At 38.3% G+C, this 15,358-nt stretch overlaps 1 protein-coding gene across 17 annotated transcripts in view; it reads right to left on the bottom strand.

The window, feature by feature from the left end:
* LOC122551329 (microtubule-associated protein 2) overlaps positions 1–15,358 on the bottom strand; it is a 261,856-nt gene that overhangs the window by 78,334 nt on the left and 168,164 nt on the right. For 3 of the 17 annotated variants that reach the window (XM_043693052.2, XM_043693053.2, XM_043693054.2), the window contains exon 1: positions 11,300–11,458. The exons of the other annotated variants lie outside the window; for them this stretch is intronic. In XM_043693052.2, coding sequence (XP_043548987.2) covers positions 11,300–11,324 — 25 coding nt within the window. In that variant the 5' untranslated portion in view covers positions 11,325–11,458. Of the gene's footprint in view, positions 1–11,299; positions 11,459–15,358 lie in introns of those variants that run through there. 17 annotated transcript variants of the gene reach the window in all.

Raw genomic sequence — 15,358 nt, 5'->3', positions numbered from 1 at the left:
TAATCCAGATATTACTACTCTTGAGGACCTCCTTTTTAAATTTCTACCTAACTGTCTGTAATCTCCCTTCAGAATCTCAATCTTTTCCCTTCCAATGTCGTTGGTTCCAATGTGGACAATGACCTCCTGCTGGCCCCCCTTCCCCGTGAGAACTTTCTGCACCCTCTCTGAGACATCCTTGATCCTGGCACCAGGGAAACAACACACCATTCTGATTTTTCTCTGCTGGCCACATTTGATAAAGTACAACAGCAAACATTAAAACTAACAATTATATCCTTTAAAAAGTTTCAGAATTTAAGCTAGTAGACATTTAATGAGCAAGAAATTAAAGTCAACTAAAACTGAAGCTATTATTGAGTTAGACAGGATTGATTTCTTATCCATTTTTGTTAACATTATCGTATTTCTATTAATCCAGTGAATCCTTCATACGAAATAGAGGAACTAAAGTGGCCATCAGCCACTGTAATAAATCATATCCTAAGAGTTAGAGAGTTGTACAGTATGGAAACAACCTTTCAGTCCATGCCAACTATAATCCCAGACTAAACTAGTCCCACCTGCCTGCTCCTGGCCCATTTCCCTCCAAATCTTTCCTATTCATGTACTTACCTAAGTGTCTTTTAAAGGTGACTATGCCCACATCTACCACTTTCTCAGGAAGTTCATACCACCAGTGAACCACATCTATGTAAAAATTTGTCCTTCATGTCTTCTCTAAATGTCTCTCCTCTCAGCTTAAAATTATGTTCCCTCGTCTTGAAATCCCCCAAACTAGGGAGAAGACATCTACCATTAAGCTTTAATGAAGGAATCATAACATTTATGATTTCATAAACCTCTAATGTCATCTCTCAACGTCATATGTTCCAGTCAAAAAAGTCCCAGCCTAACTCTATAACTCAAACATTCAATACCTGTCAACATCCTGGTTGACCTCTTCTGAACCCTCTCCAGCTTAATAATATTCTTCCTATAACAGGATGACCAAAACTAGACAAAGTAGTCCAGAAGAGGCCTCAACAATGTCCTGTATAAACTCAACATGACTTCCCAACTCCTATCCTCAAATATCTGAACAATGAAGGCAAGTGTGCAAATACCTTTTAACCAGGATCTGACGCAAACTTCAAAGAATTATGTACCTGAACCACTAGGTTCTTCTGTTCTACAACACTACCCAAGGCTCTAACATTAATTGTATAAGTCATGCCCCTGTTTGATGTACCAAAATGCAAAACCTCGTATTTATCCAGATTGAATTCCATCTGCCATTTTTGAGTCCATTGACCACTTTGCTCAAAATCCCTTTGCAATTTCAGAACATTTCGGACGGCATGGTAGCTCAGTGGTTAGCACTGCTGCCAGGGACCTGGGTTCAATTCCATCCTCTGGCGACTACCCGTGTGGAGTTTGCACATTCTCCCCGTGTCTGTGTGGGTTTCTTCTGGCTTCCTCCCATCATCCAAAGATGTGCAGGTTAGGTGAATTGGTCATGTCAAGTTACCCATAATGAAAGGCGCATTAGTCAGGGGTAAATCTAGGCTGGGGGAGTGGTCTGGGTTGCTCTGCGGAGGGTTGGTGTGGACATGTTGGGCCGAAAGGCCTATTTCCATACTGTAGGGAATCTAATCAAAGATCCTGCTTCACCGATTACTATGCCACCAATTTTGGTGTCGTCCATAAATGTACTAACCATGCCTTCCACATACACATCCAAATTATTTATATAAACAACAACTAAAAGCCTGAGGGTTACATACAAAGACAAGATTCAAAACTCTGTTTTTTGGTTTAAAAACTACAGATTGGCCGAAGAATGGTTTAATAACCAGGACAAAACAATTCACATTCAAAGCATGCACCTGTCAAAAACAAAGCTGCTGCATCAAGCTTACTTAAACAGCAAAACTGATCTGATGTAACTTTGCATAAAAATGCATATCATCCTTTTGCAGACATTGCCAATTATGCTGAAATTAAATAATATATTACACCTTAAATTAGTAATTTAGAGAAATTATGAAGTATCATCAGGCATTGATCTAATTGTCCATTCATCTGAAAATTAAGCCTGTGTGTTAATAAACAGCAAACTCTCAGGCCAGCTTATTAAGCTGCATCCCTTTACCTACTGTTGTAAAAGTATCAGAGACTGGTGGTTGTCTAATAAAGATACATCTTGTGTTGTATCCTTCACAGCAAAGAGATTTGCTTCTGCACATTCTGACATAAGACGTGTGATTTTATATTTATTTTAATATAATTTTCTTTACAGTTTGAATTTTTAATTAGTGACATGCACGTTTCCATCTGCGTGTGTGACGGGGTATAACGATTAACTTCTAGAGCCATTTTTAATAAAAAAACAACAAAATGAGCAAGGGACTAACTGGAGTGCTAAATGAATTTGTTTGTATTGGGAAAGTTTTTAAAACCAGAAGAAACACCGAAGAGTATTTGCTTGTTTTAGGTGAGAAGAATCAGCAATTGTCATTTTATTTTGCTTAGGGGAAAACAACCATATCTTAGAAAGTTTTTTATTTCAGTTTGCAGATTTCCTGGCTCAAGTCTAATATTTGAAATACTTTCTCCTAGACAAAGATGTTATTTCAGACAAGTTGTGCAATAGGTTGCTCCAGTGTAACTGTTTTAGTTTAAAAGTTTCAGACCAAAGTGTTTGGTTAGAACCTGGAAGGTAATGTTCAAAGTTGGAAAAGTTTGAGCTCCGTTGTGGGAATATTCGAGAGAGAGTCTGTCAAGTTCTCAAGATAGGCAATTGAAAGTAACAGAGTCTAGATCGGAGTGGTGCTGGAAAAGCACAGCAGGTCAGGCAGCATCCCAGGAGCAGGAAAATCGATGTTTCGGGCAAAACACCTTCATCAGGAATAGATTTGCCCGAAACGGTGATTTTCCTGCTCCTCTGATGCTGCCTGACCTGCTGTGCTTTTCCAGCACCACTCTGATCTAAATTCTGGTTTCCAGCATCTGCAGTCCTCACTTTTGCCTAATTGAAAGTAACAGTTAAATCCAACTTATAGAAATGATAAGAAAACTTACTCTGATGTCTGAGCTCTGTAAAGTGATGCTGTTGGGATAGAAGGATGATCGTATTTTTACTGCATTTTGAAGCCTTTCAAATAGTGCTATGTAAGTGGCTTGGTTTATTCTAACTTGGCTTCTTGTGTGCAACAAACTTCTGTTTTATTGTTCGATGCAAGAATGATTTTGCAGCATTGCGAGCTTCAGCTTCATTAAAAGATCATCTTGTTAAATGAAAAACAAGAAAATATGTTCTATCAAGCCAGATTTTAGTCTATGATCTGACTCATCCAGCATAGCATCAGTTGGAATCATAATAACATTCATTTTCATGGTTAAAAATCACACAACACCAGGTTATAGTCCAACAGGTTTAATTGGAAGCACACTAGCTTTCGGATCGACGCTCCTTCATCGGGTGATTGTGGAGGGCTCGATCGTAACACAGAATTTTTAGCAAAAATTTGCAGTGTGATGTAACTGAAATTATACATTGAATCAATTCTTCTTTGTACACCCCAGTCCAACACCGGCATCTCCGATTCATTTTCATGGTATGAGAGCGCATGTGGGAGCATTGGCTTTCTCATAACCAACAGGCCTCATTCTAATTTTGGAGTTCCTAGGTCTTTTAAAAGATGTTTCATATTGGAGGATGAGACTCCTGACCCCAGGAGTCAGATCTATAACATGAATCTCAAGTCAAATCTAGCTCTCTCACTTACTGTGTGAGTGAAACAATTGTGCAGTGTTGTGAAAGACTACTGTAAAAAAAAAAGACTTTATAAACCACACTCCAGTTTTAACCTGTAGTTTAGTTTCAATAATTTGGATGCATCATTAGTTATAACTGATTTCGGAAATCAAGTCCCACTATTCCCAAAGTTGCCATAAAAGTTAAAGATTTTCTGCAAGGACGGAAAATGCTCCAATTTCCCAGATTTTCAGAGCAGGCTGACATAAATCACAAACCAGTTTGTGCACTTAAGAATTACTACTCATTAAGCAATGTCTTCAGGAACAATAAATAATTATGAACCATTGGCATATTGATCTACTTGCTCAGCTTACTTGCTTTCAAAAACATGCAGGAATCTGTGGTTTTTAAAGGAGTTTTTAAAAATTATTTCAGTCTACAATCAAAACAACAGGAAAATCAAGGGATATGGTCTTCACATTTTCATAGAAATAATTAGTAAATATGTTACACATAACTATGTGTTTAATTTAAAATTAACTAGCATAGGTTTAAAGTTCTAACAGCCACACACCACTGCCACTAAGACAAAGAAACAGTTATATACCGATGACGCAGACACCGAAATGTGCTCCACAAAATCCAAGTCCATTAACTAACAGATTGGTTATCAACCAGACGAGAAGTACTGTCAATCCAAAGGTAGCACGAAGGATAATGTTTTTGTTTCATTGATGGCTAGGCCAGCATTTATTATCAATTCCTAAACACAAGGATGAACCATGTCGGATGGAGTCAAAAGTAGGTCAGAATTGCAGTTGCTTTCCCTAAAGGACATTAATGAGCCAGGTGGCTTTTTTTTGACAATTGACAATGGATTCATGAAGATTAGACTTTTAATTTCAAATTTTTTAACTGAAGTTCAATTGCCAGAACATTACCTGCATCTCTGGATTAATAGCCCGGCAATAATGCCACTGGGCCATCACCTCCCCACAAATGTTAATGTCTCTCTCTACCTTCTCTGCAGCAATAACATTGTGTTCTGCACTTTGTTCTGCTACCTGATGCACTTTGTATGGTACAATTTGCCTATAATGCACACAAAACAATACCTTTTACTGTATCTTGGTACATGTGACAACAGTAAGTCAAATCAAATTAATCAGCACATTAGGGAAGGAAAAATGGACAATGGTCAGAGGCCTAGATCAAAATGTATGACAAAAACATCTTATTCTGTTGTATTTGGAAAGGTAGCTCTAATAATTAGATCTATTGAAACATGTGTAGGTGAATAAAATGTTACCAGAAGTAACAACTTTAGATGGATTGATAAAATGCACACAATTAACCAAAAAATGGCCGACAGCGGGAGCTCCACGACATCACTAAATTATGAAAATTTACAGGTTCCACCCATGCTTTTCCAATTTTAAATCCACACAGCACCCCAAAGTTCATAGATAAACTCCACACAGTTATGTTTTTTCTTAATTTCAGTATATCTATGGCAATATAATAAGGCCAGGGGCTTGAACTGCATATTGCTCAATTTTAAAAACAATCAATCAATAAAATGAAAAACAGCAGTCACCCCACACACACTCCTATGCCACAGTGTGCGTTGCATTATGCCGTCACACAGCCCTTGGCCCTACATATCAATCTATATCGATTCAACAATCTCCCTTAGTCCTTTACAGTCCCAATGCAACTTAGGTCCAACATATGCCAATGTATGCTCCATTCCTTCTGCCTTCACAACTACAATGACAATATCCAATGCTTACTATAGGTAAACTTCAGGAGCCAGGCTTAGATGCAATAAAGTTCTGAATTGCATTTGAAGAATCCACTAATAAAAATAAATTCACTCTGATAAAAACCCATTCACTACATTTAATTTCTCTCAATCCCTTGTAAAAAAAAAAGGAAGGACTAGAATGCATGTCCCACAAGAAAGTTGTAAACACTGGGAGCTGTTAAAAGCATGAGGCAATAGCTGGTCATTGAATCATTTATGTGGCTCTAGTCCAATAATCATAGATTTAGGTTAGTAGTAAATTAAGACACTTTAAACACTTCAGACAGTTCTTTCAAATGCTTAAAGGGCAAGAGCTTCAAATGTGTCAATAGCTCAGTTTGAAATTTGAGACAGGTCTATTAACACTTCCAATAAACTTGACATTTCTGAAGAGTTAATTAACTTTTTACGCAGTTTTATCTATACCTTTAGCAATTCCAAAGCAATGCTACTAAGGGCCTGCACGTCCATCCATATACCAAGCAATGGTAATCCCATTCCCTAAACTAACAGACCAGCATCTGTTTAAATTCTAAGTGAGTTTCTCATTCACATGACACACATATTGGTGAATGCGGGTCTTTTTAAATGTTGGACCAAATACAAACTTCATAACAATCCCTTTCAGAGATGTATAGTGCAGCATGTGTGTATTACAAATTCGCAAAATAACTAATGCATACAAGGTGTGTATTAGAATTTGTGTGCCTTAGTATTTGCTATGCATCGTTTCAGTGAACAGTTACATGTAACAATTCTTTTGACAAAGGTCATTAGGTGCAGCATTAATAGCTGCAAGCATTTCTAAATGTCCAGCTAATGGCTCAACAGAAGGCCATAACTTTACAGATGTCTGTGGAAGTCGACATATGTCCCTGATGGAAAAGAGTGATTCGCAAAATGAAATTAGTTTATAAATTAATGCTACATTTTTATAACATTTGAAATATATTACTGCTCTGGGTCACCTTTAGAAGAAAGTAAAGTTTTAAGCACAATTGCAGAACTGACTAAAATTAATATTAAGTATTTACCAATACCCAACTATTTTTGGTGCAAACAGATCATTGGTATGAACAATTTAACCAGCGTTTATTTGTAAAATTGTGATTATGATCATGTAAAATCATCTGTTGAAAGTTTTTTTTATAAAATAGCCACACAATTTAGTACCTAACGTTCCATCATTGTTTAGCAAATAGCGCATAATATATATTGTTAATTTGTATCTCCACTGAATGTGATAATTATATTGATTTGCATCACTGAATCTTTATCTACCTCATTTAAACCTAATTCTAAAGGAAATTGGTCAATTCTTTTTAACTGAAATTGAGGCAAAATCTTGGACATCGCAAATGGCTGTGACAAACTAATATTGCAGTGAGAGTTCCAAGGTGAAGATCCATAAAAGGGATAAGAATTCTGCAAGAGGAGGCACTGAAACAGCAAACATTCAGAGAGAGGCACTGGCTTCCTGTACCCTGGATCACTGGTTAGTGGGCTGAAAAATTGCAAATGTTGAACCCTTGTTCTCAAAAAGATATAAAGAAAAGCCCAGAAATGATTGACCAGTTAGTTGGGTGGGTGGGTGGGTGGCAGGAGAGGTTAGCACTTCTAGAAATAATAACTTGGGACAAAATTAATAGCCAGTAATTATGGGCTAATTAAAGAAAATAAGCTTGGAATTTTCAGGAACTATTATGTTTATCTGACTCACTGGACCTTCTAAAAAGATCTACAGCAGACATCTTAAACAAGGGTAATGCATTGATATGGCATATGTGGATTTCAAAATATCTGATGCAGTGTTACACAGACATATTATACCTACAAAAAAATGGGATGGTAACAACATAGATATGGAGCAGACTGTAGTGCTTAATAAATTGTTTTTTGTAGTAGAGTTTGCCATGGGTCAGTGTCATGACAGTGAGGTGAACCCCTCTGTTAACTAAACCAATCACCCAGAAAAGCTCACCTCGCCTCGTAATTTGAGTCACCGAGAACTCCTAAATTCCATTATTTAAAGAAAACATAAATTTATTTTTTTAAAACTCAAAGTGAACATTAAGCAACTATTTTCACAACTCTAAGTCCCCCTTTCTCTTAATTGCTTACGATCTGCCACCAACTCTGTAACAATATACTGTTTCAATAAGACACTTTTTAAAAATCACATCAACTTAATTTCAAAACTACACAGCTGTCTTCTTCTGTGTCTTTCTTCTTCCGGCTCAGGATCTCCCTAGGTCGTCATCTTTCTTTTTACTGCGAATATGTTTCACATAAAAAAAGGTATCTCTAATAGAGAGTGTTTCCTAATTTCTTGGGGAATAAGATGTTAGCTCTCCATGCATTTCTGCCTCAATGGCACTAGCTGTCGAACCAACTTTCAAAATGTCCGCATTTTACAGCCTCTCCCCCCACCCCCCCCAACCCCCCCAACATCGGATCGTCTTATTGGTTTGATGCAAAACCCCACTGGCTTTTAGTATGTTGGGGCATACTTTAAAATGATTAGTTAAATTTGAATTGTTGTCAAAGCAACAACCAAAACTCAGGAATCCATATCACAGCCAAATGTTACATATTTTAGGGCAGCATGGTGGCTCAGTGGTTAGCACTGCTGCTTCACATCACCAGGGTCCCAGGTTAGATTCCAGCCTTGGGTGACTGTCTGTGTGGAGTTTGCACATTCTCCCCGTGTCGGTGTGGGTTTCCTCCGGGTGCTCCAGTTTCTTCCCATAGTCCAAAGATGTGCAGGTCAGGTGAATTGGCCATGCTAAATTGTCCATAGTGTTAGGTGCATTTGTCAGAGGGAAATGGGTCTGGGGGGGTTACTCTTCGGAGGGTCGGTGTGGACTGGTTGGGCCGAAGGGCCTGTTTCCACACTGTAGGGAACCTAATCTAATCTAAGAAAATTTTCAATTTTCCAGTACACTCTGGAACTGCCATCTAGTCATATACACAGGTACTTGTAATCTCAGTTCAGAGTAGCATTCTGTCTCAAAGGTATGGTACATGCCTTCAACTTATTCACAGAATCATAGAATCCCTAAGGTTATTTGGCCCAACAAGCTCACACCAACCTTGCAAAGAGTAATCCACCCAGACCCATTCCCTTACCAGAATACTCTTCATTTTCCCTGACTAATGCACCTAACCTACACATCCCTGAATACTATGGGCAACTTAGCATGTCCAATTTACCAACTGTTGTTCTTGATTTTAATGACCTTGACCTTGGTGTTCAGAGCATAAATTCAAGGGTTGTGAACTATACAACACTTGGAAGTAGGACATTGTAGAATTTGAAAAGGACAGGTGCAAGTTGGTGGAATGGGTGAACATGTGACACATGATAATCAATGTATGGAAATGGGATTCATTTTGGTAGAAAAAAACATAGACATACAGCATAAACTAATGAGCATAATCCTAAAGGCCCACGGGGTTAGGGAGAACTGGGTTTATATGCGAAGGTGATAGGACAGGTTAAGAGAGTGGATGATAAAGTGTACAGCATCCAAGACTTCATCAACAGGGACAGGGAGCAAGGATATTATGTTGAACTTTCATAGGACATTAATCCAACTTCAGCTGGAGTATTGCATCTGGCCCTGCATGATGCACTTCAGTGAGTATGAGAGGACGCAGAAAATATTCACAAAGACATCCCAGGGATGAGGAACTTGAGTTGTCAAGGTAGATTGGAGGAGTTAAGATTGCTTTCTTTGGAGAAGAGATGACAGAGGAGATTTTATTGTGATATTCAAAAACTTTGGGAGTGGCAACTGGGGGGAAGAGGGGATGGAGGGGGAATGGTCAAGACACAGTAGACAGCCTTTGCCTTTAAATGAATAGACGGAGGATGAGATGACACAGACATGAAGTCATTGGTAACAGCAACAAAAGCAATATGAGAACAAACATTCTCATGCAGCAAGTGGTTATGGTCTGGTTACACTGCATTATAGGTCAATCAAAGCATTCAGACAGGAATTAGTCTGTTATAGAATCATAGGACCCTACAGTGTGGAAGCAGGTTTTTCAGCCTATTGAGTCCATACCGACCCTCCAAACCGCATTTCACTCTGACCTGTAACCCTGCATATCCCATGCCCTATCCACCGAGCCTGCACATTCCTGGACACTATGGACAATTTAGCACTGTTAATTTACCTAACCTGCACATTCTTTGGACTGTGAATGGACACTGGAGCATCCAGAGGAAATCCACGCAGTTGCCAAATGGTTGAATCGAATCTGGGTCCCCAGCGCTGTGAGGCAACAGTGCTAACACTAAGCTGCCGTGCTGCCCTGTTATCTGAAAAGAATAAGCGTGTAGGGTTACAGGGACAAGGCAGCAAATAGCACTTAAGTGAATTGCTCCACTGGAGAGCCAATGGGATAAATGGCCGCCTTCTGTGTTGCAGCAATTCTGTAATTCCAGGGAAAACCCAAAGGCAATTTCTTTACCAGCCATGGTTTCTGTGCACAATTATTTTAGGATAGGAGACAGCTATCTTAATGTGCTTTTCATCCTGCTTTGAAATATTTAAAAGTAGGTGACATTGAATTGCAACCATCTGAAACGTTTTTGGTTTGTGTTGTGCACTGCAACTTGTGGGAAATTTCTAGAATTTTGACCGTCTGAGCTTTCTTCAAAAACAGCTTGTTGCCTGGGAAAATATTAAATCTCATATTTAAATGTCATACGCCTATAGGCTAGTAGGAATCTAAATACAGACTGATTCTGATGTAAATTTTAAAATGCTGTATTGAATGAGAAAACTCTAGCTGGGCAAAAACAAAAGATTTTGAGCGTGCCATCAGATTTTATGACAGAAATATAATGTTTACCTGCATCTAATAAATGAGATTTGTTTCTAACTTACAGTTTCCTTCTTAGAATGCAAATTAATTTTGACCTATGCTATCAAATGTTACCAAGTACAATTTGAAATATTTCTGTACCAAAATTAATATTCAACAACTGGAATTTCAGCCTATTAGAAACAATGTTTATCAAGCTGCTTGTTTCCCTATATTCATCTCAGTCTAGACTAAATGAGAAAACTGCGTCCATTGTACTAACACTGCATATATGTGACAAAACCAACTCTGGAAATGGTATGGACACTAACATGTGTTTGGAATACAAGACAAATTCATTTAATTTTTCTATTGGCTATGTTTAGGCCTCTATTATTCGAGAGATAATTTTATTTATATTTTCCTTGTGAAAACATTTAACGGTTACAAGGAAAAAAAAGAGATGGCATTAGACAAGGTAGCTCAACTGTAGCTGGTACCATACAGCCATATTGAATCATATGGCCAGATCCATGCTGAAATGTCTGATTCATTTTCTTTGGCTTGAGCAATTCTTCACTTCACTCCTGGCAAATCTTATTCACTGTACATTCACCTGAATCATTCCATTTTTAAAAAAATCCTCATCATCAAAATATAGCTTTATTTTAAAAATGGCTGCTGCACTTATCAGGACAAATAGACCATTCAAATTTGGAGTGAAGCTTTTTTCTTTCCTAAATAGACAGTGTGTATTAGACTAAGTAACCTTGCATCACCGATGTCAAATCAGAATAATTACTTGCATGTAAACCATGAATTTTTTTTAATATAAAAGCATATTATGCTGAAAAACCTTGTACCAATAATATCACTATAAAGCAACTGAGCAAACAGCTCTCGTACAAAATAGAAAATCATATTTTACTTACGTTTCAGAATATGGCTAAAATGCATGGAATGAAGAGAAATCAATAGCTGTACAGGCAGATGTAGCAGCTGATGAAACTCACAAAGACACCACAGGAACGGATGATCTTAAAAAAGGCAGAATCGGGGTTGCTTTCTACATACAATAACCTGAATATTAATGAGTCTATCCGAGTAAGCTTTCTTTCTCTTCGCCCTACTGTAGCTGTGCCAAGAATCTGCAATACATGCAGTATGCTGTAGTCATGGAAACATTGAGACAGAACTGAAAATAATATTGCTGTATGAAGTAAGCCATGACTATATCAAGTAGTTTACTTATTTCCAATGATCAAATTTTCGTTGTTGACGCGTATTATTAAAGACGTGATAACAGAATATTTGGAAAGCATTAATAGGATTGGTCAAAGTCAGCAAGCGTTTATGAAAGGCAAATCACACTCCATAAATCTTCTAGCGTTTCTTATGGAATCTACTAGTTCCATCCTCAAGGGAGAACCATTGGATGCAGTATCGTTGGATTTTGAGAAGGCTTTTGATAAGGTCCCTCAGAAGATTGTCTTCATTGCTGAGACATTTGAATATAGGAGTTGGGACATTATGTTGAAGGTTTACAAGCTGTTAGTGAGACCTCTTTTGGAGTACTGTGTACAGTTCTGGCCACTGCGCAATTGGAAGGATGTTATTCAGCTGGAGGGGGTTTAGAAGAGATTTACCAGGATGTTGCTGGGACTGGAGGGTTTTAGGTATGAAGAGAGGCTGGATAGGCTGGGACTTTTGAAATTGCAGCGTAAAAGGTTGAGGGGTGAATGGCAGCTGTCTTTTCCATAGGGTGGAGAATTTCAAGACCAGAGGCATTTTTTTTTTTAAGGTGAGAAGGGAAAGATTTTGTAAAAAATGAGGCGCACTTTTAAAAAGAAATTACACACATAATGACTCGTGTGGAATGAAATTTCAGAGGAAGTGGTGGATATGGGTACAGTTACATTTAAAAGACACTTAGATAAGTACATAAATAGGAAATGTTTGGAGGGATATGGGCCAAGCGCAGGCAGGTGGGACTAGTTTAGTTTGGGATTATGGTCAGCATGGATTGGTTGGACCCCGAAGAGTCTGTTTCTGTGTTGTATGACTGTATGAGTCTAAGAGGTTCATGAGTAAAGTTAAAGCACATTGGTTAGGGGTAACATATTAACATGGATCAAGAATTTTGATGGTGGACAGGAAATTACGAGTGGGAATAAATGGGTCTTTTTCTCCAAGTGGCAGGCAATATCTAGTTGGGTACTGCAAGGATCAGGGCTTGGTGTCTCAACCATATAATATATATAATGACCTAGGTAAGAAAACCAAATGCAACATTTCCAAATTTGCTGATGACACAAAACTGGATGGGATTATGAGTTGTGAGGAGAATAGAAGGGGGCTTCAGTGTTTTAGTCAAGGTGAGGGCGTGGGAAAACACATGGCAGAGGCAGCAACAATAGGAATTTTTTTTTAATAGAGAAAGGTTTCTAAAAAAAGTGTCCAATTCACAATTAAATGAGATCAGGTAGATTGCTTCCCACTTCCCTAGAAATTGTGTTAGCAGGAAAATTTATTGAAATAAATTGGCTCAATTAGCAACTCGATATCTCTTCTGGAGAAAGGTCTATAGACACATTACACAATGACAAGCTGTTTTGCAATAGCACTTGGACAAAATATTTTGTGGGCTTTTAGCAGCTTGCTGGCAAGATATGATTTTGTCCAGAGTCCCATGTTGGGTTTCCATCCATAGTTCGAATGGGAGAAGTTGTTGTGCACTGATTTCAAATGACTGACTGACCTATTCATTTACAATATCTGACCTTTCAAAACTCAAATGCAAATTGATATTGATAAATTTTATTCCTAGTAATCTCTGAAGTGAAGCTGTTTAAATATCAACATATACACCTGAAGTCAATCAGGAATGTAACCAACATGAAGTATTAGAAATACCTGGCCAAAGATAGACAATAGAGTAACTCTATATCTTGACATTTAACAGGAACTCCTCAGGTGTGATTGTGTACAGCTACATGCATATTCCTTATTGTTATAATGGTATGCATAGAGGGGGAAAGCTAGGTGGACCAAATGATCTTCATTATATTTAGTGCATATTGTGCCCTTCATTATATATAGTTGCATTATCTTTTGTCTTTAGGGCAGCTTAAAAACTAACTACTATTTTACCTCATTAAATTGGTCTAACTTCATGTGAACAAAAGGAGTACATTGATTTCAAACTAGGAAATCTGGCTCAAAGCTGCAGCACAAACTTCTGGATTGGATTCTACTACTACACTAGAAAATACATGCAACAAGGCTGAAACCACAACACTGAGCCAGAATATACAAGGGTTGCAGATTCAATTTATAATAAGGAGCAGAAATACAAGATATGAATAAGCATGAAAGAGAAACAGGAGAGGGGGAGCATTTGCTCTGTTCCTAACACTTTCTCTTTTTTGTGCCCTCAACTAAGCCTGCAATCCGGAAGTACTGAAGCAGCCTTAGGTTCTTATACTAAGATATCACATAATTGCAACTTAAAACTTGAATTGGTTTCCATTTCTGGTGCACTGCAGTTCTCCAAACAAATGTTGAAAGCATTTAGCAAATTAGTAAATTTACAGCAGTATCACCACTTTTTGTGCAACTCCTGAAAATAGTATGTGTCTTAATAGAGGTTTTCAACCAGCAATTCCAAGGTTGCCCAAGAGCCAGTGGATACCTATTTCTAATTGATCCTGGATTAGGAGCTATACCCATGTCAATTATAAACTGCTTGTTTTTTTTGGTTCATATAAGTTGGCAATGTCAGACAAATGAAAGGAGTTGACGCAGCTATTCCAATAGAAGTCCTCAACAGCTTAGATTTTTAGTTCAAAAAATAATAAAACAATTAAAAAAGAACCCTTTTGTTTAACTCATTCATTGGAAGTAGATGTCACTGGCTGGGCCATCACTTACTGCCCATCCCTAATTGGCCCTTGATCTGAATGCCTTGATGGTGCCATTTCAGAGGGCAGTTAAGAGTCGACCATTTTCTTTTTTGTGAATTAAAATTATGCTCTACTCAACATCTGCAGCCTTAGGTAATTGTGTTCCAGTGACTAACTACAAAATTAACCAATTACTGAATTAGAATTAGAAACAGGCCCTTCAGCGCAATAAGTCCACACTGACCATCCGAAGAATAACCCATCCAAACACACTCCCCTACATTTCCCTCGATTAATTCACCTAACCTGCACATCTTTGGACTGTGGGAAGAAACCACGCAGACATGGGGAGAACGTGCAAACTCCATGCAGACAGTTATCTGAGGCTGGAATCAAATCCAGGGTTTGGCGCTATGAGGCAGCAGTGCTAACCACTGAGCCACCGTGCTGCCCCCAAAAAATAAATCTTTATTCTATCAGGTCAGGTTTAATTCTTGGATTTGATCTATCCAGTATTATCAGCTACCACATTACACAGATGTAATTGGAATAAACATTGTCCTTAAAACAATGGCCTGGAATTTCCAGTATTGTTGGATATACACAAGAGGACCCTGTGGAATCTCAATCAAAGTCTGTCAAAGCCAATACTTGGGACATTGAACTTCCTGCTGGGCAATTCCTCTCTGCCGGGAACTATCAAGTCTCCTATTTAAATAGATATTTTCAGTGTTCTGAAGAGATTAAGACAACTTATTACTTAGGACAAGTTGAACAAATAAAATACACGGTATAACTCCCAAGTAACCATTTACCCACCCCACTCTTACCTCACACACACAACCCTAAAGCTCCCATTACACACCTGAGATCACACACTGACCTACAAGCCCCCAAGTCTCCTCCACTGGTCCCCCTTTTACCAAAGTTAGGCCTGACCTGACATAACATGCCTGACAGCAGATGCATGACCAGCCCTCCACATGTTGAACCTGATCTGATGCTCTAAACCCAGGCAGCACGGTGGCTCAGTGGTTAGCACTGCTAGGTAAAAACAAAGACTGCAGACGCTGGAAACCAGATTCTGGA

Source organism: Chiloscyllium plagiosum, unplaced genomic scaffold, assembly GCF_037043375.1.
Source record: "Chiloscyllium plagiosum isolate Xiang-an unplaced genomic scaffold, Cpla_swu_hap1 HiC_scaffold_7, whole genome shotgun sequence".
NCBI lineage: Eukaryota > Metazoa > Chordata > Chondrichthyes > Orectolobiformes > Hemiscylliidae > Chiloscyllium > Chiloscyllium plagiosum.
The sequence above is the reverse complement of the archived record's forward strand: the minus strand, read 5'-3'. Positions and strand labels throughout refer to the sequence as shown.